Genomic DNA, 23,222 nt, shown 5'->3' with positions numbered 1-23,222 from the left:
AAAATGTGACACAGAGACATGAAGTAAACAAATGTTGTTGGAAAAGTGGTGCCAATAGACTATCTATGCAGGGTTGCCATAAACCTTCAATTTATAAAAAATGCAGGGCCTCCCTGGTGGCGCAGTGGTTGAGAGTCCGCCTGCCGATGCAGGGGATACGGGTTCGTGCCCCGGTCTGGGAGGATCCCATATGCCGCGGAGCGGCTGGGCCTGCGCATCCGGAGCCTGTGCTCCGCAACGGGAGAGGCCACAACAGTGAGAGGCCCGCATACCGCAAAAAGAAAAAAAAAAAAAAAAAAAAAAAATGCAGTATCTGCAAAGTACAGTAAAACAAGGTATGCCTTGTAAATAGCATGGAAAAATATACACTCATGGAAGAATTCCCAAATAATAAACAACATTAGAATGAAGGAATAAAGTCAAGTATAAATATGTGAGTCATTTCATTAAATAGAATAAATTAAATTGTTCCATCCTCTGGACCCTCTCAGATTGGGTTAAATCAGAAAATCCAGCTATATGCTGTGCATAAGAAGTAAACATAGGGCTTCCCTGGTGGCGCAGTGGTTGAGAGTCCGCCTGCCGGTGCAGGGGACGTGGGTTCGTGCCCCGGTCCGGGAAGATCCCACGTTCCGCGGAGCGGCTGGGCCCGTGAGCGATGGCCGCTGAGCCTGCGCGTCCGGAGCCTGTGCTCTGCGGCGGGAGAGGCCACAGCAGTGAGAGGCCCGCGTACCGCAAAAAAAAAAAAAAAAAGAAGTAAACATAAAATAATATGAAAAAGAAAGCTTGAAAGTAAAGTGACAGGTAAAGTACTAGGCAAATGCAAACCAAAAGAAAGGAGTGGCAAGCAAAAAGGAGGAATAGCAGTATTAACAGCAGATGAGGTAGAATTTAAGGTGAAAAGTACACTGTATGATAAAACTTCAATACATAGGAGATATAACAATGATTACAAAAGCTAGGAGACCTTGGTAAATAGTGATAATGGGAGACCTCTTTCATAGTTGGACAAATCTAGAAGATAAAAAATAAGATCATAAATAAAAAATAATACAACCAGTGCTTTTGGTTTAATAGATATATACTAGATCTTTATACCCCTCAAAAAGAGAATATACATTTATTCCTATATCTAAGGAACATTTGTAAAAAATTGACCATGTACTTGGCCACAAAGAAAATTATTACACTATTCCTTAACCACAGTTCAGTTAAATTAAAAATAAATATTAAAAGATGACTAAAGAATCTTAATTAAAAAATTGCACTTGATATAAACCCTTGATATGACCCCTGGGTCTAAAAGAAAATAAAAAATGACATTATATACAAACTGTCTAGAAAAGGATAGAAAGGGGAACACATCTTACCAACCACTATGGAACATAATGAAAGCTGTTTTGAGGAAAAAATAATGGCCATAAATGCATTATTATTAAAGAAAAAATGAAAGAAGAATTAAGTACTCACTAAATTAGACTACATTAAGATAAATTACAGAACGACCAAGGATTTGAATGTAACAAGACAGTGAAACAGTGGAAGTACAAAGGAAATCCATAGCAGAACTTAAAAAAAATTATCTCAGAGTAGCAAAGTCCATTCTGTGTATAACTTAAAGCTCAGATGACATTAAAAAAAATGAATTAATTCAATTACCTAAAAGGGCAAACAGTAAACTGGGAAAAAATATTTGCAATTCAAATCACAGAACTAATTTTTTAAATATATAAAATGCTTCTACACATCAATAAAAAAAAGACCTCACCAACTCAATAGAAAAATGGGTGAATGATAAGAATGAAAAGTTTTGGGACTTCCCTGGTGGCGCAGTGGTTAAGAATCCACCTGCCAATGCAGGGGACACAGGTTCGATCCCTGGTCCAGGAAGATCCCACATGCTACGGGGCAGCTAAGCCCATGCACCACAACTACAGAGCTTGCGCTCTAGAGCCTGCAAGCCACAACTACTGAGCCCGCGTGCTGCAACTACTGAAGCCTGCGTGCCTAGAACCCGTGCTACTCAACAAGAGAAGCCACTGCAGTGAGAAGCCCGCACACTGCAATGAAGAGTAGCCCCTGCTCGCTGCCACTAGAGAAAGCCCGCATGCAGCAATGAAGACCCAACACAGCCAAAAATAGATAAATAAATTAATTTTTTTTAAAAATGAAAAGTTCTGTAGTAAAGAACTTATTACTGAGTTCTGGATGTAAGTCCTGTCAGATCTATACTTTTTTATTGCTTTCTCTCAGTCTGTGGCTTTTATACTTAAATGTGTGTTTTGTTTTGTTTTGTTTTGGCCACACCGTGAGGCATTTGGGATCTTAGTTCCCTGACCAGGGATTGAACCAGTGCCCCTTGCTTTGGGAGTGTGGAGTCTTAACCACTGGACCGCCAGGGAAGTCCCTAAACATGTGTTTTGATGAATGGAGATTTTTATTTTGATGCAATCTAATTTACCATACTACTTTTTTCTTTTATAGTCTTGCTTTCTGTATCCAGTCTAAAAAATACTTGCCTCATATGTTTTCTTCTAACAGCTTTATAGTTTTAGGTTTTACATTTACGTCTCTGGTACATCTCAGTTTTTGTGTAAGATATGAAGTAGGGATCAAGGTTCTTTTTTTTTTTTCCCTCCATTGGCATTTCCTGAAAAGTCTTCTCTTTCCCACTTTAATTGCTTTGGCATCTTTGTAGAAAGTCAGTGGACCATATATGTATGGGTCTGTTTCTGGACTTTATGTTTCCTTGCATCGATCTCTTTATTTTTATGCTAATACCACACTGTCTTGATCACTTTATCTTTACAGTTTGTCTTAAAATCAGTGTAAGTGTCCAGCTTTAGCCTTCTTTTTCCAGATTGCTTTGGCAATTCTAGGTCCTTTTGCATTTTCATATAAATTTTAGAATCATTTTGTCAATCTCTACTTTTAAAAAACTTGCTGGATTATAATTGGCATTGTGTTTAATCTGTATGTTCATTTGGGGAGAATGAACATCTTAATGGTATTAAGTCTTCTAGCCCATGACATGGTGTATTTTCCATTTATTTGGGTCTTTAATTTTTCTCAGCAATATTTTATAAATCTTAGTGTACAGGTCTTGCATGTATTTATTTATTTATTTGGTTGCGCTGGGTCTTAGTTGCAGCAGGTGGGATCCTTAGTTGTGGCTCACCAGCTCCTTTAGTTGCAACACATGTGCTCCTTAGTTGCAACTTGCAGACTCCTTAGTTGCAGCCACTGGGCTCCTTAATTGTGGCATGTGAGCTCTTATTTTTTTTTAATGTATCCCTAAGTGTTTCATATTGATGAAACTGCTAAAAACAGAATTTTTTTAAATGTTATCTTCCAGTTGTTTGCAGTTAGTATATAGAAATACAATTGATTTCTGTAAATTGACCTTGTATCCTGTGACTTGTCAAACTCACTGGTTTTAGGAGCTTTTTTGTAGATTCTGTGAGAATTTCATAGAAAGTCATGTCTGTAAGTAATGACTGTTTTATTTCTTCCTTTCCAAATCGTATGCCATCTTTTTCTTGCTTTATTGCACTGGCTAGGACTTCTAGTACATTGTTGAATAAAAGTAATGAGAGAGGACAGCTTTGCCTTGTTCCTAATCTTAGGAGGAAAGCATTCAGTTTTTCACTACTGTTTATGATGTCAGTTGTAGGTTTTTTTTAGATGCTCTTTATCAGGTTAAGGAAGTTCCCTCCTATTCTTAGTTTGCTGAGAGCTTTTAATCATAGATGGATGTTGAGTTTTATCAGATGCTTTTCCCTATATCTAAGGAGATGATCCTGTCTTACCTTTATTCCTTTAATGGGACCCAAACTGAAGGAGCAGCACCTGATCTTCAGACATGTCAGTCTCAGGTCCACATGATGGCTCTTGAAGTTTCAGCTTGGTCATGACATAAATTCATTTCTCTTTACAGTGAATCATATGGCTACATTTTTCCCCCAGAAGGGGCAGTGAAGCCACATGGTAATAGGTAGTTCTGTATAATCCTCTTACAGGGAGGACACCAAATAATTGAGATCAGTAATACAATTGACCACACACATCGTTCTGTTTTGTTGTTTTTTTTGTCCCTCCTGCTGTAGCATATTCTTATTTCATCATTTCTTCTTTCATCATTTTGAACTATATTTTCTACAGTTTTAAAGTACTTTATGTATTTGAAGCTCTTTTAACTCCAAATCAATGCATTATATTTCATTTTTTCCGGTAGTTTTTGGCAATATAGAACTTGTTACTGTTTCAGATATTTTTTTCTTAGAAATTTAAGTACTAACTTTGAATTAGATAAGTTCCCACTGTTAGCTCTCCACTTTATTATGCAAATGAGAAACCAACTTTTTAAATACCTACAGAGAGGGCATAGTTCAGTGAGAAAGATTTTTGTAAACAATGCGTTTTAAAAGTTCATCTTCTGGGGCTTCCCTGGTGGCGCAGTGGCTGAGAGTCCGCCTGCCGATGCAGGGGACCACGGGTTCGTGCTCCAGTCCGGAGGGATCCCGCATGCCGCGGAGCGGCTGGGCCCGTGAGCCATGGCCGCTGAGCCTGCGCATCCGGAGCCTGTGCTCCACAACAGGAGAGTCCACAACAGTAAGAGGCCCGCGTACCGCAAAAAAAAAAAAAAAAAGTTCATCTTCTAATTCTACCTTATTAGCATGCCAAGCCCATGAGCCTCTCCCAACTCTTTGCCATCTAGAGTAGATAACCCCCCATTTCTCCTGAAGCTAAATCCTCTGATAACCAGAGGGCTTTGTGCCTACCTTCTTGTTCATACACAAGACTCAATACACAGTCTCAATACACACTCCACCTGACAAGTGAAACCTTTAACCTACACATGTTGAAGAAATGTGCTCCAAACTCAGTCTTGTTTAGACATTATCTCTCAATCCAAGAAAGCCTGTTAACCAGACTCTTCATCATCACATCCTCTATTTTTCTATCTTAGTCACTCCACACACATCATTCTTAATTACATATATGTAATAAGGTTGTGTGTGTGCGTGTGTGAAAATTAATATATTAAAAAGAAGAAAAAGATCTGGAAAGACAAACTGAAGTATATCTTTTTATCTGTATTTTGCTATTTTTATTTTAAAATTGATATATAATTAAGAAAAAAGTTTCTTTTTAAGAAAAATGTAAATTTGGTCTCATTTAATGCTGTATTTTAAATATGATTTCTTGTTTTAGATACTCAGAATTTTTGAGCTGGAAAGGACCAATTGTCCTATTTAGATTTTCCTGTCCACCTCACCTCCCAGGTTTATGGATACAGAAACTGAAAAGCAGAAGTGGTTTGTTACAAGGTCACGTAGACTGGTAGAATATTCTTCTAGAACAGGACATTATCTGAATATCAGAAAGCAAAGAACGCTTGAGAAATAGTTTCTAAGAATCTAGTTTAAAATAGCCCTGTAGGGACTTCCCTGGTGGCACAGTGGTTGAGAACCCACCTGCCAGTGCAGGGGACATGGGTTCGATCCGTGATCCAGGAAGATCCCACATGCCGCAGAGCAACTAAGCCCGTGCGCCACAACTACTGAGCCTGTGCTCTAGAGCCTGGGAGCCACAACTACTGAGCCCTCATGCTACAACTACTGAAGCCCTTGTGTCTAGAGCCTGTGCTCCGCAACAAGAAAAGCCATGGCAGTGAGAAGCATGTGCACCGCAATGAAGACCCAACGCAGCCAAAAATAAAATAAAATAAGTAATTAAAAAAGAAAATAGCCCTTAACTGTTTTAACCCAGGGAATCACTAAAATACAAAAAACGCCTGAGAAAAATCCACTCTTTTACAGATGTTTATTGAGTACCTACTACTTTATCATCCAATCCACAACTGGGATTTTGAGTTGTATAGTGAATATTTCTAGATTTTTAAACGATATGTATTACGATATGAAGGGTTGAGTGAGGATGTAAAGGACATGAAGAATTATCAAGGCTCTTTTTCTCAGTTTCGACATCTGAGAGATTCGAGGTAGTGATAATGATAACAGCTAAGATTTATTGGCTACATATAATTTGCTAAGCACACTTTTGTGCATTTTACATTTATTGTCACTCTCAACAACTTCATAAGGTGGGTACTATTGTTATCTGTATTTTATAATTGAGGAAATCAAGGCACAGAGAAGCTATGAAAATTGCCAGTCATCTGGCCAATAAGTGGCAGAGCTACAATTTGAACTTGACCAGACTTAACTTCAGAGCCTGTGATCATATTGCAAGGCTATGTTGTTTTCTAATACCACAATTCCTTCCTAAATAAGAAATTATTCTAGGTCAAATATGTGTATAAGAAAATAAGTTAGGCTTAAAAATAAGGGGCTAAGTCATACTAGGTAGTTAATAAGCACAGGTTTAGCAGGTTAAATGGAAAACAGTGCTTTCTGTATCTTCAATTTTCTTGTTGTGTGTTTTAGCTTACTAGTTACAAACATGGGCTTTAGACTAAGATCTGGGTTCAGATTCTGGCTTCACCACTTCCTAGTTTTATGACCTTGGACAGGTCAAAGGTCAGTAAATGGAAGCTGCTGTTTGTTGTTGGTTTGGAAAGCCTGTGGTGACGGCTACATTTCTTTTTCTTTTCTTGATCAGGTGGATTTGTTTAAAAAGAGTCTTCTGTTGATTCCTATTCACCTGGAAGTCCACTGGTCTCTCATTACTGTGACACTCTCTAATCGAATTATTTCATTTTATGATTCCCAAGGCATTCATTTTAAGTTTTGTGTAGAGGTAAGTTAATATTCTGCCCCCCCCTTTTTTCCCATTTATTTTGTGATTGACCAGATGGTATCTCAGCTCTAGGATAGAACAGCAGAAGTCAGTACCACAGATGATCAGTTTCTGTCATGTCATGTCAAAAATGTTGGCAGAGAAAAGGACAAGAGGAATCTCCAGGTGGGAAGAGGTAGCTGTCCACGATCTGGATCCCTCTCTGAGATACATGCCCTGTTTTGGATTTCATCAGATTTTTTTCTGTCTTTCCCTTAAAACTACATTTTGAATGTGGATAGAAATCATTTTCCTTGGTTTCTCTTAGAGCTAAAATTGGCTTGTATCTTCAAAATAACTTCTGTAGAATGTATTATAGCCAAGAGAATCAGCTGGCAAAATATTAGAGTTCAGTTAATAAGAGATCAATAAGATGGTGGGATACAAAGCAAGAAAAATCAGTATGTTTCCTGATTCTCCCGCACAGTTAGAAAATGTAAATGAAAACAAAGATTCCATTTTCAAAAGCAAAGACATGAATTACCCAGGAATATACACTAACAAAAAATGGGGACATTCTTTGAGATGAAGACTCTAAAAGTATTTAAAGGAAATCTGAATAGATGGGAAGACAGGCACACTCAGTATTGGAAGGAGATTAATTCTCCCTAAACCAGTATAAACTAATTTCTGTCCTAATCAATTGCCCAGGAGGATTTTGAATGAAACCTGATAAGCTCATCCTAGAATTCATATTGCAAAATTCATGTGCATGAACAGCTAAAATAGTTTTGAAGTAGATCAAAACTGAACAAAGGAATATTTGGTCTACTAGATGTCAAACCATGTCACAAAGTTTTAAAAATTAAAGCTATTTTAATTATATTGGTTTAGGAATAGACAAGTGGATTGGTGGAACAGCATAGAGAATCTAGAAGTAGCTCATGTCTATGTGGGAACTTAGTGTATAATAAAGTTGGGGACGGACAGGCTATTCGATATATGCCATTGGGAAAATTAGCTCTCTATTTGGAAAAGTAAAATACAGGTTCTGTTTCCTACTATTTATAAGAACAAATTCCAGATGGAATAATGACCTAAATATAAAACACAAAAGAGTGTGGAAGGTCTTATACAGGACCAAAAAAAGCAAAAGACATAAAGGAACAGATTGATAAATTTGACCGTGTCATCATTTAAAACTTCTGTCTGTCATAAAGTTAAAAGGGATAGATTTGGAGAAAATGTTTGTGACATAGATAATAGTCATCCAGAATATAAAAAGAATTCCAAATGAATAAGAAAAAGAAGGATCTAATAGGGACAAAGGATAAAATAAGTGATTTTTAGGAAAAATGCAAATAGCCATTAAACACATGGAGAGATGCTCAGCCTCACCAGAAATATGGGAAATGCAAATTAAAACTACCTCAGGGTTCCATTTTTTGCCTATTATGTTAGGAAAAGTTTGAAGTTACTAAACTGGGTGTAAGAAACAGGCATTCTCAATTTCTGGTGGAGTGTACAAATTGATAGAGCCACTTGGGGAACAATTGCAATTCTAAGCAATTCTAAGTGCCTTATAAGTTAAAAAGACACATATCCTATTACATACCAGTTCTATTTCTTGGTACATACTACATAAAAATACTTGTATATGCACACAAGAATGGGGCATACACCAGGATGTTCATTGCAGCATTACTGATAATAGTGAAAAGTCAAAACAACCTAAATTTAGCTCTACTAACAGAATAGCTAAATACATACACTGTAGTATATTCACAATATTAAACTGACCATAGCAGTTAAAAAGAATATAGTAGATCTTTGTGTCCTAATGTGGAAAGATCTCCAAGACAATACTGAGTTTGGAAAAGCAAGTTGCAGAATGATACCATATATGGAAAGAAAATATGAATACGCAGATATGTGTATGTGTATATGTATGTATGTATATACAGACACATACTTGTATCTCTACATGTACATACATGCTTCTGCTCCACCTTCAGGGGGTTAATTTAATTCATGTAACCTCTGACTTCACCCTTAGAAAAGATAGGCAGAGAAAGATACACAAAGAGGTGGAGGGCATAAGGGAAAATTAGGAACTCCAGTAGGCTTCATCTTGGTAGAGATTTCAGCAGTGGACTTCACTGTATTTAGTATCCAGGATGGGTTTTAAGTATCACTTTCTAGAAGCTGAATGATACTTTTACCTGAAGCCCTCAAAAACATGGAGTATACTAAGGCTAGAATGTTTAAATTTCATTTCAGTTATTAATGATTTCTGCCATGGGTTCCTTCCCTGTGTTGGGCATTGGCAGTAATTAAGGCTTTCTTTTTGTTTTGCCAGTATTTATTTAAGTTTCAAATTCAGCAAGTTGACTTACTCCTGGAAAAGGCTGACCATCTCATAAAAAGATCTAATTAAAGCATATACCAGTGTCCACAGTCTAAGTGCATACAGTACAGAAGGTCTGAGTCCTTCACTCTATAAAGTGAAAAAGGTCTGAAATCAAGTTCCAGCTTTAAAATCTTTAATGCATACTCTGCCCAGTGGTGGGGCCACAGCCTCCTCCTTTGCTTCTGTCTGCTGCGGGCAGGTTCCATTTTTCACCAACTGATGGAACACAGCATCTGTGTTGTGGTTTCTTTTTAACCAGAATATAAGAAAGTATTTGCTGACTGAAGCCAGAGAAAAAAATAGACCTGAATTTCTTCAGGGTTGGCAGACTGCTGTTACCAAGGTAAGTAAGTGATAAAAATGAAAACCCAGGCATGTCAAGGGGCTGGAATTGTCTAAGGGGTGGGTGTCTTTAAAAGCACATGAAGACTGATCATGAAGATACCAACAGGGAGCCTAGAGGCTGCAGGGAGGCAGCTCAGAGTAAACCTCAGTTCAGTATTTGTCACCTGGCTGCCCAATTTCCCACTGCCTGCTGGGGCAAATAAATTCAGTCATTTCATCCTGGGGGCAGCTGCTGATGATATAGTTGCTCTGTTGAAAAAAGGAAAAAAAATTTTTTTTGGTGGCACCTGCCTCTTGCCTCATGGCTCTTATTTCCAGATGACTCATATAGACCCAGAGAAATACTGAAATGACTATTTGGATTCACTAAGGGAGCAAGTGCACTGGGCTGCTTTCCAGGCATTTGGGGAAGACAAGTGGCCTGAGTGCTTCAGTCTGAACAGTCTAGAAGCAGCACTATGTTTGGCCATAGACATAAAAGCTGTGTGAGGGGCAGAGTGAGCAGGCCTAGCCTCTTAACCCTGTCACAAATATCAGTGTCTTCCGTTCTATGGGCACTGCTTTGTTTTCATAGTGTTTTTGTATGTATGATCTCTTTTGTTCCTTACAATCTGTAAGGTAGGCAGGTCATTTAGGGATAAGAAGCTCTTTATTATAGATGAGAAAACTGAATCCTAGGTGTGAGCTTCCCCAAAGGCCATCAAAACTATTGACAGAGTGAAGTCTTTGAACTGAAGTCTAGACACTGTTAAAAAGGCAGGGTCTTGAAATAAACCTTTAACCCAAACCCAAAGGGACAAGGCTTATTTGTTTATCCTTGAACTGTACTAAATGCTAACTTCTAATCTTACATTTTGTGTTTTAAATAACCTAGTATATTAGTTCGAACCAGAACTGAACTTGTGAATATTCTGAATTTACCCAGTAGTATATCCAGGTATTCTAAATTTAATCAGGATCTTTCATATTCCAACACTTTAGGCAGAATACAGTAACCAGTTCTTTGGAAAACATACTGCTTACCTTTAGCATGTCTTTAAAAGAATAGGACAGAGTTGTGAAATATGAGATGAAAAGGGAAGACTGCCAAGCAGCATTGTTACTAAGTATTCAGAGTCCAGGCCGCGCGCTGCGGTCTCTGATCCACAATCCATTTTGATTCCTTTGTCAGTGAATTGATAGCAAAACTAATTATCCAAATGGAAGTTTTAAAATAGGATTTTATTTGATTTCCCACTTCTCATATTTAGGCAAAATGTTCTAAGTTGTGGTTGGTTGATAGCTCTTTTCATGGCCAGATGCCTCCATAAACTCAAACACTTTGAATACCAGAGGTGCACACCAGCTGTCTTGGATACAGACAAGTTTCCTATCTTGCTCATTTTTCCATAAAAACAGCTTTTCTCATCTGAAGAGGAATACTTGGTTTTATTTTAATGATCGTTTTGTTTTTCCCCTTAGTGTATTCCACAACAGAAAAATGACAGTGACTGTGGAGTATTTGTGCTCCAGGTAAAGAAATCGTTTTTTCAGTATTTATAAATTAAATTTATGGGGTTTAGGGAGGAGAAGTGGGATCCCTCTGATGTATACAGGTACTAGGTACAGATAACAGAACACTGTTCCTCCCTACCCTCCTTTGTTGTTGGGAAGCAGTAGTTTCTGCATTTTCATATATTATCATTAGGAAGAATCACCTTCTAAGGCTGAGGATGAATAACTGGTATCATCCATGTCTTATCAGAGGCTATTGGTAAGCCACATTGGAGACTGACGTGAATTTGTCTGTTTCATAGACCCTTGGCATTGGTAGCATTAACTATATTTTTCTAACCATTGGCAGGTGGTCTTTAACCACAGAGTAAAACCTAATTAGATTTTAAATAAGGGCCACATTTAAGCACTGTGCTTTCTCATGCTGTAGATCTTAGGTCTCAAAGGGCTATTGAAAAAGTGGTTATACATTTATGAAGGAAATCATAGTATATAATCCATGAATTTAGAGATTTCCGAAGATCTTGGAAGATGGGCTCACTCATATGACTCACGTTTGTAAACAAATTCAGGTTCTCACATAAAGGCCATGTTAGGTCTGGCTGCATTCTCAGCAGGTTTCACCTTGAGAAGAATCGGAGCCCCTTCGTCGGTTTTGCTTTTCACAGTATTGAGTGGGGAGGGAGGGAGAATCCCAAGACATATACTTGCCTGGAAAATTGACTATAATTTGGAGGTAAATGTTTTAAAACAGTTTTACGAGTTTAAACAAACTTTAACATTTGCCTTAGGCCCTATTCTATTAGGTGTGCATCTAGTAAAATACATTAGGCTGGTACATAACTCCACGTGCCACTTAAGTGTTTCTGGGACCTTTGCAGTACTGCAAGTGCCTCGCCTTAGAGCAGCCTTTCCAGTTTTCCCAAGAAGACATGCCCCGAGTGCGGAAGAGGATTTACAAGGAGCTGTGTGAGTGCCGGCTCATGGACTGAAACTCAGCAGGGACTCTGGGAAGTCTGACCAAGTTGGAGCAGATGGTTTGTTACTTGAATCTCCAAACACTTATTTGAATTTTTACAGATATTTCAGATCAGTGGTGTTGGGCCACTGTTGTTACCTCAAATTTATTTTCTGCCCTTACTCATTTCCCTAGTTACTATGTACTATTTTTTAATGTTCAGTTTGGTTTCATTTTTAATTTTATGGATTCTGTGTGTGTGTGTCCCCCCATATTTAATATTTATTATCCAAACGCATGCATATAGACAGAGCATGCAGTGCAGAGTATTAAAAAAAAAAAAAAAAGCCTAGTAGATTTGGTGCAGCTTTTGAAACTTAGTTAGATGTGAACTGAATACAGGTTTAAATTTTAATTCCAGAACCTAAAAATGCAGGATGTTTTTGATACAACGTAACTCTGAGAATAGTAGATGTTCCCTGGGGCATAAAGGGTAGCTAGAAGGGGTTTCGGACAAAGCCAGTCCTGTTTTATTTTTACCAGCAGCACCTTTCACTGACTTCCCCCTCCAAGTGAGTCACATTCCTTTTGAAGGGTGAAAAGGAAGTGGTCATAAACTGACTGGTATGTTCTATTTATGGAGGCACACTTGTAAGCACAGTGCCTGCTTTGGGAAGAGTTGATTAAGGTATGAGAAAAAGACAGCGACCTTGAGGGTCCATTTATCTTCACACATGAGAGATTTCAATCTTGGTTTTAAGAAGCATTTATAATAAATGCTTTAATCTTACAAAGGCTTTTGCTGGAACACTGATTCCCTGGATTTTTCTGGTTTTGACCCATTAAAAAATTAATACCTGTCAAAACTAGTGGTCAAACAAATGAGAATTCAGCCTTTCTAAGAGTAATTGTTTCCCATATGGAAGAAATTAAGATTTGCCAAATACCTTTCTATTTCAAGGGTATTTAAAATATAAACATTCAAAACTGAAGACTGACTTCAGGTATTTTGCACGTGGGTGGGGAGGAGAGAACAGGAAAGGTATTAAGGGAGACTTGAAACTGGGGGAGTACAGCAAACGTTGTGAGTTTTTTCCCTCTTCTCTAGTGATCTCAGCAGCATGCAGGGCTCATCTGCCTCTGCTTGACCAACCCTGAGACTCTAGCACAGGAGTCCTTTTTTTTGCTTCCATGAACCTCATCCTCTGGGGGAAGGCATAAGTGGCCCTGTCCTGATTATTACCCTTGGCTGCATTAGGATTAAGGTAATGGATCTTGCGTCTTTAATCTAACAAAGTTTTGTGATATTGGAAAGGAAAGGAAATAAGGAAAGATGCATGTTAAACTACATCTTTTCTGAACTGGGGGAGGAAAAACAACAAATGTGTGTACAAGAAATTCAGAAGCTTGTACAGAAAAATACCAAGTAAATGGCAGAAGATGCTTCGGTTTATGCCTTGTTAGGTGTGAGGTGTTGAAAATAAAAAGCTAAAATGTGCAGTTTAACTTGGCCATAAGGTAGGGCTGACTGCCAGCAGTTGAGGGCGGAGTCAGAACATGTTTACATGCAGGGTTCCCATCCCCAGACATTCCAAGCACCAACACCAGTGTTTACATTGTAAACAGCCCCAGCACTTTCCTGGTCCCTCAGACTCAAACTCCTTAGTATAAAACCAGGTCAGTATTTCTTATTGTGCTTCAAGTCATTAAAAAGACTGATATTAGAGGCACTTTGTGCTGCTACAGGTAGGGTTGTATCAGCATTAGGAAAGGTGACAAAATGGGTTGGGTGTCTTCTTGAGGTTTTCAGGCATAATTATACAAACATGAGATTTTTCAAACCTGTATGTAAGACATTTGCCATTTTTTTTTGTTTTTGGTAATGGGTAACTAGACTATTGATTAAAAATGTCTTACACTTCAGAGCTCCGTATCTCGTATCTCACTCTCTGACAGAACGAGGCATACAGAAGAGACAGAATTGTGTTCTGGCCAAAATCTGAATGCCCGAAGTTTCAGTTGCCATTTCCTCCACTCTGAGAAATGGTCACGCTCTTAACAGGCAGAGAGAACCTAAGGTGAGCTGTCCCAAGTCCAGGGTGCCTTTCATGTCCAGTTTAGTAGGGCACCTTGAGGTACATCATCCAGCGTGCTTTAGCTTAAATGTCAAGTATTTTAAGTCTGGTTAAAATGTTTCTCTGTTCACGAAACTTGCTTCAGCACACATAGTCGCTTTCCCCCATCTTGTGATTAGGTGCAAACCTCTATTTAGCCCAAGCCCTAAGTTTAGAATGGCCTTTATCCTGATGTTTGCAATAATGGCTTCCTTGCAACAGAAATTTTGGAAATACAGTCTGGGCTGTTGGTAGAAGAGACAGGCATTGTTTTACTCTCACTAGCTTGGCACTGAGTTGTTTGGGTGCCCTCAAGGTGGGCAGACCTTATGCTTTTGGGGTTGAGGGCAGGCCTTATCAGACTAAAAGCTGCTTATGATGTGCCTTCAACAAGCTGCTCAGTCCTCTCCATCAGCAAATTTACCAGTCTGTAGTTGCTTTTATCCTTTTGTTAAATCTATAGCAATGAATGTAGATTTAGTTCAACTTTTAGTTAAGTTCTCTCAAGAATCATAGAGAACCAACCTTCTCTTAAGGAAGGGAGGCACTTAAGGAAGGGAGAAGCAGCAGTTGCTGCCAGTAATCCCCAAATCATTTTTTTTGGCTTTGCATTTTATTTTCTACTTATCATTGAATATGATTAACATTGGTCACCTTGAATTCATAGTTGGAACAAAATAACAGACCTAACTGGGACACAGCCAGCACTAGCCTAAGTTGAGCTGCCCCTTTTCTCTGCAGTTGTGGTATGCTACTTCCCTGGGTTAGAAGGAATAATTGGGAGCTCTGGGTGAATCAGACTCTTCAGGCGAGAACCAGTGTGTTAATAGTGTGAATTAGATATCCTGCTGATTACCTGCTCTGCTTAATTGTTAGGCAACTGAACTAATCAGCAGGTGTAAAGCACATACTTTGTTATGTGCTAGGCTCTGCCTCCTGGCCTGTAGATAATTAAGAAGACCTAGGGAATGCCATCAGAAGTGCTAATTGTATTTGGGTGTTAACAAAAGCAGATCTAGACAAGCTGTCCACTTAAATGGTACCTTTTGGTTAGAAAAAAATTATTTAAAGATTGTGATCATGTAAAAAATCACTCAAACCTTCTAGCAAAAATATTTTTTTGAAAAATAAACTAAATGCCTTTATAAATGTGTGTTCTCTTGTGTTGGATAAAATGTACTCTGGTAATTTTTCCCAGTGACATGCCAGTCACGAAAAGGCTCATCTATTAACAGTGACCAGTGTGGGCTCTAAGCAGCCCACCCTGTCCATTAGGAGCATTTTTTGCAATGATGGAAATGTTCTGTATTTGCATCCTACAAATTCCATTATCTACAACAGCCATTAACCACTGGTGGCTATTGAGCATCTGAAATGTAGCTAATGTGACTGAGGAACTGAGTGTTTTAGTTAATTAGCTACATGTGGCTAGCATATTAGTAACTAACTGTCAAATTAAAATGGACATGCAAATTCTGCATACTATTCATAGATTTCCCCCCAAAATGTCTTCCAGAGTAAAGAGCGCTTCAATGTCATTATCGGTGAGGAAACACAGACAATGATAAGTTGGTCCAATTTTATTGAAATCTGTTACAGAAGACAATTCAAATAGGAACCACTGTGGTTTTAACGCCTATAGAAATCTGAGTTACGTTTTACTGCAAAATATAAAATACATTAATTCAAACTACAGTGTACAAAGATTTTAATAATGAATTGTATGTCCTCATTAAATTAGATATTTGCAAATGTCTTCCTAAATACAACTAATTTAGAGCTATCTATCTTTTAAAGTTCAAATAGCCAGTTTAAATTTGAGAAAACATACACTTACTATAACATGAAAGATGTTCAATTGAGATACTTCAGCCCCAACTTCACAAACTACTGGAAATTAATTAGGAGCTACTTTGTTGCTAGATGAAAAAATACCACTTACATCAGGGAAAATTATATTAGACTACCAGTGTAAAATGAGCAATAGTTCACATAATATTAGAGAAATTCTCTCTTGCCTTACAAATGCAAAACAAATCCTCCAGACTCCCTTCTCTGTAGAGACCACCAGCTCACTACCCAGACTCTGAAACTCACCACAGTTAGTTAGGGAAAAAAACAAAACAGACTTCAGTATGAGAACGAGCCAAAACATTTCCCAAGGGAAGCATTTCTGATTTTTTGTTAGGCATTCTCTCTTGATCTTTAAGCTCTTTTTTAAAAAACAAAACAACCCCACTCAATTCCCAAGATCAGTTTGAAAATGAAAAAAATAGATCTGCTGGCTCTCACAGCAACCTTATTCATGTCAAGGCACTGATTTAACTCACATCTCCTGATATTTCCTCCCCATTTCCTACTGACAGCATCCCCCCCTGCCCTTAGAGTAGTTGAGGTTCCCTCTAATACAGACCCTTGTGTTTTTTTTAGCATTAGCTAAAACATATTTTGAAAAATGTGTTTAGTAAATACCCTTCAAGTCCTGACCTAATTTCCTGATATATAAAGCACATAAGAAGTGGTGTCCCCTGCGACTGTCTAAGGCTTACCAACTATTTAGGAAGTTCCCTTGACTCTAAGTTTGCCTTTAGAGATTAAAATTCAACATAGAAAAAAATTCAGTTATCAAAATCTATTCCTAATTTAGAGTAAAGCTACATTACATGGCAAAACTCCACTTAAACTTTATCTCATGCAAACTTAAAATTTTAAAAATAGTAATTCCAGGCCCCACGATAGACCATCAACCTACTTAGATACAAACATGGTAAACACTTAAAAATTTTTTTCCCAATCTTCCTAAAAGAGGTGTGTTTTGGCTGATAGAGCAACATTACACATGAAGGCTGTTGCTAAGGAACACAATTTCTGACCTGGTAACAGAAATCATTCTGGTAATCTGACACACAACCAAGATGCTAAGACTATAGAATTAAAGGCATTCTTTTGGATTCTGTCCTTTAATCATTTTTTTAAGTGGAAAACCATGAAGAGCCTTCCAGCTCAGCAGAGACATATTAAATAAAGCTTGGTAAAAACAGGCAGGTTCGCAGACCTTGGGAATGCACATCAAATTCAACAGGCCAAAGGAGTGAGTTTTTCATGACAGGGCTCTCACCACTCACGGGTTTTGGGCCAGTTTTCCATAACCTCCTCTCCCAGCATCGTAGTCCTGACGATACTCGTCTCGTACCTTAATTGAAAAGAACGTGTTACAGTATAGAGAAGATGAGTGTAACAAACGTGCTTCCTAAAATGTGTCAAATAACTAAGCCTTTTCAGATGTCATGATGTGAACATTTCAAGCAGAACAGAACATAATTTTAAGCAATTGATAATATAGCTCAACTGCCCTGCAAAATTATTTAAGACTACTTAGTGGTGTTTTACCAAACACCGGGTTCATACTCAGCATTCAAAGATAGCACGTTGCAAATAAACTATTTTAAAATAAAAATGTAAAAGTCATTTTAGTGCATTTTGCTTTTGTTCAACACTCTTGGCATGTGGAGAACATTTAGCCCCTAGCAGAAGTCCAATAATGGTTGCTTGTGATGTAGATAATATACTATTTAATGGTTTTTAAAAATAATTTACCATCGCTTCTCGGCCTTTTGGCTAAGATCAAGTGTAAAAATAATTTACCATCCCCAATGGGTGGTTTTCAGATTCACTTCAAGCCAAGGTTATAGGCACAAAGTTATTTTCAAAAGAGCAAATACAGATTGACAAAACACTTGTCATTTAGGACTGGAATCCCAGGCAAAGGCTGAACCCAGAGAACCTTTCTGCATACCTGGCCCCCAGAACGCCCACGGCCATACTGCCTGCCCTCCTTAAAGCCTGCGTCCCAGTCTGTGCGAATGATCCGGTCATCCAGACGAGTTCCATTTATGTACCGCATGGCATTTTCTGCATCTGCTCTTAAATAGTACCTTAATTATAATTATTAAGGAATTAGCATTTCTCCAGATATTTTTGTAAACAGAGGAAGCAACATCTAAATGAAGCTGAGTTAAGAAAAAGTACAAAAACTAATCCAACCAGATGGAGTTCAAAGACAATAATTTGTCTTGCACAGGCCTGTTTGAGGTTGGTCCAGAAGCAGTCAAAAATGACACTTATCTGTGGCTACACTGATGATTTTTTGGATGATCCTGTTAAGTATCTGGTTCCACTGTCTCCATATTTTGGTTTGCAAAATATAAAATATGTTCAGTGCAGGTTTTAACCACGAACTGTTAACCAAGAAAACAACAGCATCTTTGGGTTCCCTGAATATGAAGCTGTATATTCAAGAACCTTAAAAAGAGGTCACGGTACGTATGAATTGCCATTGCATTTCATCAGAAGGAAACACTCAAAATATCACTCACATTAGTAGTTCCAAACCAGATCTACTAAATCTGTCTTTGGGGTGCTATTAAAAAAAAAATCTCTGTAAGTAATACTTATGATCATTAGCTGGGTTTAGGAAATACTGATCTGGACTTTTTCCCCTTGTCTTTAATTACACAGGTAGGGAAACACTGAAATTCCAGTGTCAGCATCTACACAATGCCTAGCACACAGTGGGCATTCAATAATTTTTTGTTGAATGAAATAAATGCTAAAGGGCAAACTGAGGAAAAAACACTAACAATGAACGGTAGCCTTTCTTTCAGGTATTTGCCATCATGATTGTTGATCTCTGACCTTCAAGGCAGATGCAAAAACACTCCAGTTCTTAGAGACTGGTTATTATCTAGTATTTTCTTTGCCTTTTCTGTCCCCTGTGAACTATTTTACACTATTGGCACCAGAGGCAAAAGTAAAACCTAGGCACTCGTCCCTCGTATCTGAAGGAAGGGTGGAAGAAGCTTGCAGAATCCAGAAATCAGATACCGAAATCAAAAGTGGGCAATAGGTTCAAAAGTGGGGCTTCTGGGACTTCCCTGGTGGCGCAGTGGTTAAGAATCCGCCTGCCAATGCAGGGGACACGGGTTCAATCCCTGGCCCAAGAAGATCCCACATGCTGCAGAGCAACTAAGCCCATGCGCCACAACTACTGAGCCTGCACCCTACAGCCCACGAGCCACAACTACTGAATCCCATGCGCCGAGAGCCCGTGCTCCGCAACGGGAGAAGCCACCGCAGTGAGAAGCCCACGCACCGCAATGAAGAGTAGCCCCTGCTCGCTGCAACTAGAGAAAGCCTGGGCACAGCAACGAAGACCCAACGCAGCCAAAAATAAAAAAATAAATTTACATATTAAAAAAAAGGGTTTCTGGTTCAAGCTGATAGAGCACGTTTTCTCTTTACTTCTCAAGGCACCCATTAAAACAAAAGAAACATATACAAAGAGAAGAGACCATAAGCAGACTAGAGATTCAACAGAAGGTGAAGAGTACTAGTGGATGAAACAAAGTCACAGTGCGAAATACTCTTGAAAGGGCTTAAGGGAGACAGCAAGCCCAGGAGGCTTTTTTTTTTTTTTGCGGTACGCGGGCATCTCACTGTTGTGGCCTCTCCTGCGGCGAAGCACAGGCTCCGGACGCGCAGGCTTATCGGCCATGGCTCACCGGCCCAGCCGCTCCGCGGCATGTGGGATCCTCCTGGACTGGGGCACGAACCCGCGTCCCCTGCATCGGCAGGCGGACTCTCAGCCACTGCGCCACCAGGGAAGCCCCCAGGAGGCTCTTAATTCCAAGTTGAATAACAAGTGAGGCTGCATATAGGGTTTAATTAAAGGTGTCTATGTGGGGAAAAGACCCGTTAACAGAAAGGCATTTAATGCCAGGCAAATAAAAATAAAATGATAGGGATCTGAACTGTCTGGAGGAACTAGGGCATTGTCCTTAACACTAGCAAGCCAAATAAAATCCCTTTTCATTCTAGCATTTGAGAAACCCACATGTCCCAAAGGCAAGGCAGCAACTTAAGAAGTGCTGCCTGGGGACTTCCCTGATGGTATAGTGGTTAAGACTCTGCTCCAAGCGCAGGGGGCCCGGGTTTGATCCCTGGTTAGGGAACCAGAGAGGCAATGAAGATCGTGTGCTGCAACTAAGACCCGGCAGAGCCAAATAAATAAATTAATTAAAAAAAAAAAAAGTAGTTCTGCCTAGATCCACATAGTCTTTTCCCCCCTAATTATGATCAGAAACCCAGGGATCACCAGAAACTGAAGGAAATTTTACGGCATAAATGCAACCAAAAGAAACAATTCAGGGCACAGAAAAGAAAATTCAAGACACGGTAGATCAGGTCTGGAAAATTTCTCAAACAAAATGACCAAAAAATATTAGTTAAACAAAACATCAAAGGATAAATCCAGAAGGTCCAATATCCGGAGTTTCCAGGGAGAGAATAAATGGTCACAAGTAAATATAGCTTTGGTTTTGACCTATAAAATCAAGCTATATACATCTACATAATGAAATACCATACAGTTGTTTTAAAAAGAGATCTACATATGCTAACATGAAGCAATTTCTAAGATAGGTGAAAAAAAATGAATGCATGCAGTACGCTGCCCCACATCCATAGGATTACTTCTGGAAAGACCCACGAGACTCATAACTGATTGTCTCTGGACTTAGAATGGTATAGGGCTTTTATTTTCACTACGCTCTGGACTTTTTGAAACACCATAAGCATTTACATCTTCAAAGATTATTTTAATCAACTATGAAAAAAGAATGGATTTCAGAAAGAATGTTAATGTTACTAGCTTTCCCAGTGTAAGAGTATAGGCACATTGGACAGAAGGAAGGAGAGGCAGAGATAAGTGTAGGGATGCTAATCAATGAATATCCTCACTCATCTTGTAAAACAGGGTACCAGCCACTCTGGGCCCCACCTCTGGCCAACAGCTACATCAAACACACAGGAAGGATACTCCACAAAGCAGAACCCACATGCTGTTTTCTTCATTTTATCCAGGCCCATGATGATTTTCTTTATGTCACCACTTTTGCTGAAGAGTTCATAGATTTGTTCTTCAGTTGTATAAAAGGAAAGATTTCCAACATACAATGTACAGCTTTTCTTCAGTAATTTTTCCTGTTCTTCATTGTCACCCTAGAATTTCCAAGAGCAAAGTGAAAAAAGAAAGGCACAAAACAATGTGAAGCGTATGCTCCAAGTTATATTTTTTTAAAGCATGAATACACATGGATACCACACACAAGAAACAGGTAATATGTCTGCCTCTAGGGAGAATCAAGGGACTGCAAGTCAGATCTCCATGTATGGAAGTCTCATTTAATTCTCAGAGCTGAATGAAGTAGGTCCTAATTTATTATCCTCATTCTACCTGAGGGAAGACAGTTAAGTAGCTTGTCCAGGGTCACACATCTAATCAGTAGTTGTAGCTGGAATCCAAACCCAGTCTTATCCCCAATCCCATACTTCCTTAAAAGTTCACAGGACAAGAGTCATTTTAACGATACATTAAAAACAGGTTTTCCAGGACTCTGGAATGAGACTTTAAATAAAGCAGATTCACTTTATTACTGCTGTTACTGATTTGTTAAAATTATGGTCAAGAAGCATTTTCCTTTTTCCTTCTTTTCTCACACATATAAGTCATGTCCCACCAAACCGCCTACAGTTTAGGACAACTGGTATAAGTACTTATTTAAGGTATGATAATAATGTGGATCCCATTCAGGAAACACTGTAGAAATTCTACAAGACAGTATCTTACTACTATCTAAATGAAGCTATAGGCTTTAGACTGCAGAGATAAACAACAGCAAAAGTTGAATCCTTTCACTGTTTTAATCTTGCAGGATGCTTGAAATTCATGATGGTTATGATGTGGAACTTTCTAAAGTAATGAGACCTGTAAAAGTGATAGAATGAAAAATCATGCCTGGCATACAGTAAGCACTTAAAAACAGCTGACTGCGTGAAAATCTAAGATCCTTCTCAATTTGACCTCAAATTTCCATTTCCCTACCCTACTAATGCATTTTAAACATTCTCCACACCTACCTTCTTCTGTATGTGACCCCTCCTTTCCCCGTCACAGGGAATTTCCTGAATCCTCACAGCCCCTCCCTTCCCACTCATCATTTCTGCCTAGATTATGATCACTTACCTCCATTGTAAATCTGTACACTTACAGTCCTTCCATTTACAATCCCACAATCCCTAGAGGATTATGAAGTCTTAGGGTGTGGAAACTGTCTTCCCTCCCTAAAGTTTAGCAGAAGGCTTCAGCAACAGCACTCAATACAAATTTACTAAACAACCACTAGTTAATGAGTGTCAGTCACCTCCACCCCATCCCCGCCTTTGCTGATACTGAAGAACCCACCTTTAATATCTGTAGCCTCCCCCTTTTCCACAGAATCTGCTGTGACGTGGGCCAAACGAAAATTCCCCTCTTCTGAAACCCAGCAGTTCTCCGATCTTGACATCCAGACACTTAACATGCTGGTCCCCCTCCACACTCCAAGGGCTCCCAAAAGGTGGAGGCAGGGCTCAACTGTGTCTGCCACTCACCACGTACAACTTGTGGAGGGCCGTTTAACTAGCCCAAGGAAAGGACGCGAAACGCCAAAGCGCAGTTTGGCTGATGTAATTGAAAATTTTAAAATAATTTAAAGCCCCGGTATCTGGGTCAGGATGGCGCCTCCACATGCTCCACGTGTCAAAAAGACACCGCTTTCCCTCATCACAAAGTCACCTTCCCGCGGCACCGTTCGGGAAAACGTGAGACGCCACTACTACTGCCGCCCGTCTGCACTGCCCCGGGATCAGGCAGCGGCTGCTAGGGAATGTGAGAGCGAGCCTCAAATTCCCTGCCTACGAGAGAAGAGGATTCAGTGATATCCAAACGCCCTTTCAGAATCCATTCCCCAGCAGGCACCGAGGCTTCCCTTCGCGTTTCGGGATACCAGGGAATGGGAGACGACACAATGAGACAAGAGCAAACCAATTCTCAGCCTTCTGGCCCGGGGCCTCCCCTTCTCGCTGCCCCGCTTGCCTCACCCGGAAGTGCTGGTCCCGGTACTGGCTCAGCTCGACGTAGGAGTCGCTGCGCAGCGCCTTCAGGAGGCCACCCGACATAGTGCACAGATTTCAGCCGAGGACGCCGCCACTGCGAGAAAAACGAAGCCGCCCCGGCGGTAGCGGAACCGGAAACGCTCGGAGGCTGCTGCGGAAAGTCGAA

General features: G+C 39.4%; 2 protein-coding genes across 7 annotated transcripts in view; one reads left to right on the top strand and one right to left on the bottom strand.

Annotated features, from left to right (window-relative positions):
• The window catches only part of SENP5 (SUMO specific peptidase 5), a 41,666-nt gene extending 26,455 nt beyond the window's left edge, over nt 1-15,211 (top strand). For 2 of the 4 annotated variants that reach the window (XM_081235069.1, XM_081235066.1), the window contains exons 7-10: nt 6,625-6,762; nt 9,411-9,494; nt 10,958-11,008; nt 11,872-15,211. In XM_081235069.1, coding sequence (XP_081091195.1) covers nt 6,625-6,762; nt 9,411-9,494; nt 10,958-11,008; nt 11,872-11,982 — 384 coding nt within the window. In that variant the 3' untranslated portion in view covers nt 11,983-15,211. The other 2 variants (XM_081235067.1, XM_081235068.1) reach the window with 2 other exon arrangements.
• A 409-nt stretch (nt 15,212-15,620) lies between these two features.
• Nucleotides 15,621-23,203, bottom strand: NCBP2 (nuclear cap binding protein subunit 2). 3 transcript variants are annotated; one of them, XM_081234335.1, is made up of 4 exons: nt 23,042-23,203; nt 20,940-21,121; nt 17,859-17,997; nt 15,621-17,255 (listed from the first exon to the last, which is right to left on the bottom strand). In XM_081234335.1, the coding sequence occupies exons 1-4, from the start codon at nt 23,117-23,119 to the stop codon at nt 17,184-17,186; spliced, it is 471 nt and encodes a 156-aa protein (XP_081090461.1). In that variant the 5' UTR covers nt 23,120-23,203; the 3' UTR covers nt 15,621-17,183. The 3 variants fall into 3 exon arrangements, with proteins under 3 accessions (XP_081090461.1, XP_081090463.1, XP_081090462.1); XM_081234337.1 differs by lacking the exon at nt 23,042-23,203 and adding an exon at nt 22,365-23,029; XM_081234336.1 differs by lacking the exon at nt 23,042-23,203 and adding an exon at nt 22,146-22,226.
• Nucleotides 23,204-23,222: the final 19 nt, after the last annotated feature.

This window comes from Mesoplodon bidens (genome assembly GCF_964165515.1).
Source record: "Mesoplodon bidens genome assembly, chromosome: 5".
NCBI classification, from domain to species: Eukaryota; Metazoa; Chordata; class Mammalia; order Artiodactyla; family Ziphiidae; genus Mesoplodon; species Mesoplodon bidens.
The sequence above is the reverse complement of the archived record's forward strand: the minus strand, read 5'-3'. Positions and strand labels throughout refer to the sequence as shown.

Excerpts from the sequence above, each read along its gene's own strand:
- NCBP2 (XM_081234335.1), bottom strand. The coding sequence starts at position 23,119 with ATGTCGGGTGGCCTCCTGAAGGCGCTGCGCAGCGACTCCTACGTCGAG. Across the intron at positions 17,998-20,939 it reads TGTGGGTTCTGCTTTGTGGA|GTACTATTTAAGAGCAGATG; the intron begins GTATCCTTCCTG and ends ATTATAATTAAG. Across the intron at positions 17,256-17,858 it reads GTGGGCGTTCTGGGGGCCAG|GTACGAGACGAGTATCGTCA; the intron begins GTATGCAGAAAG and ends TTTTCAATTAAG.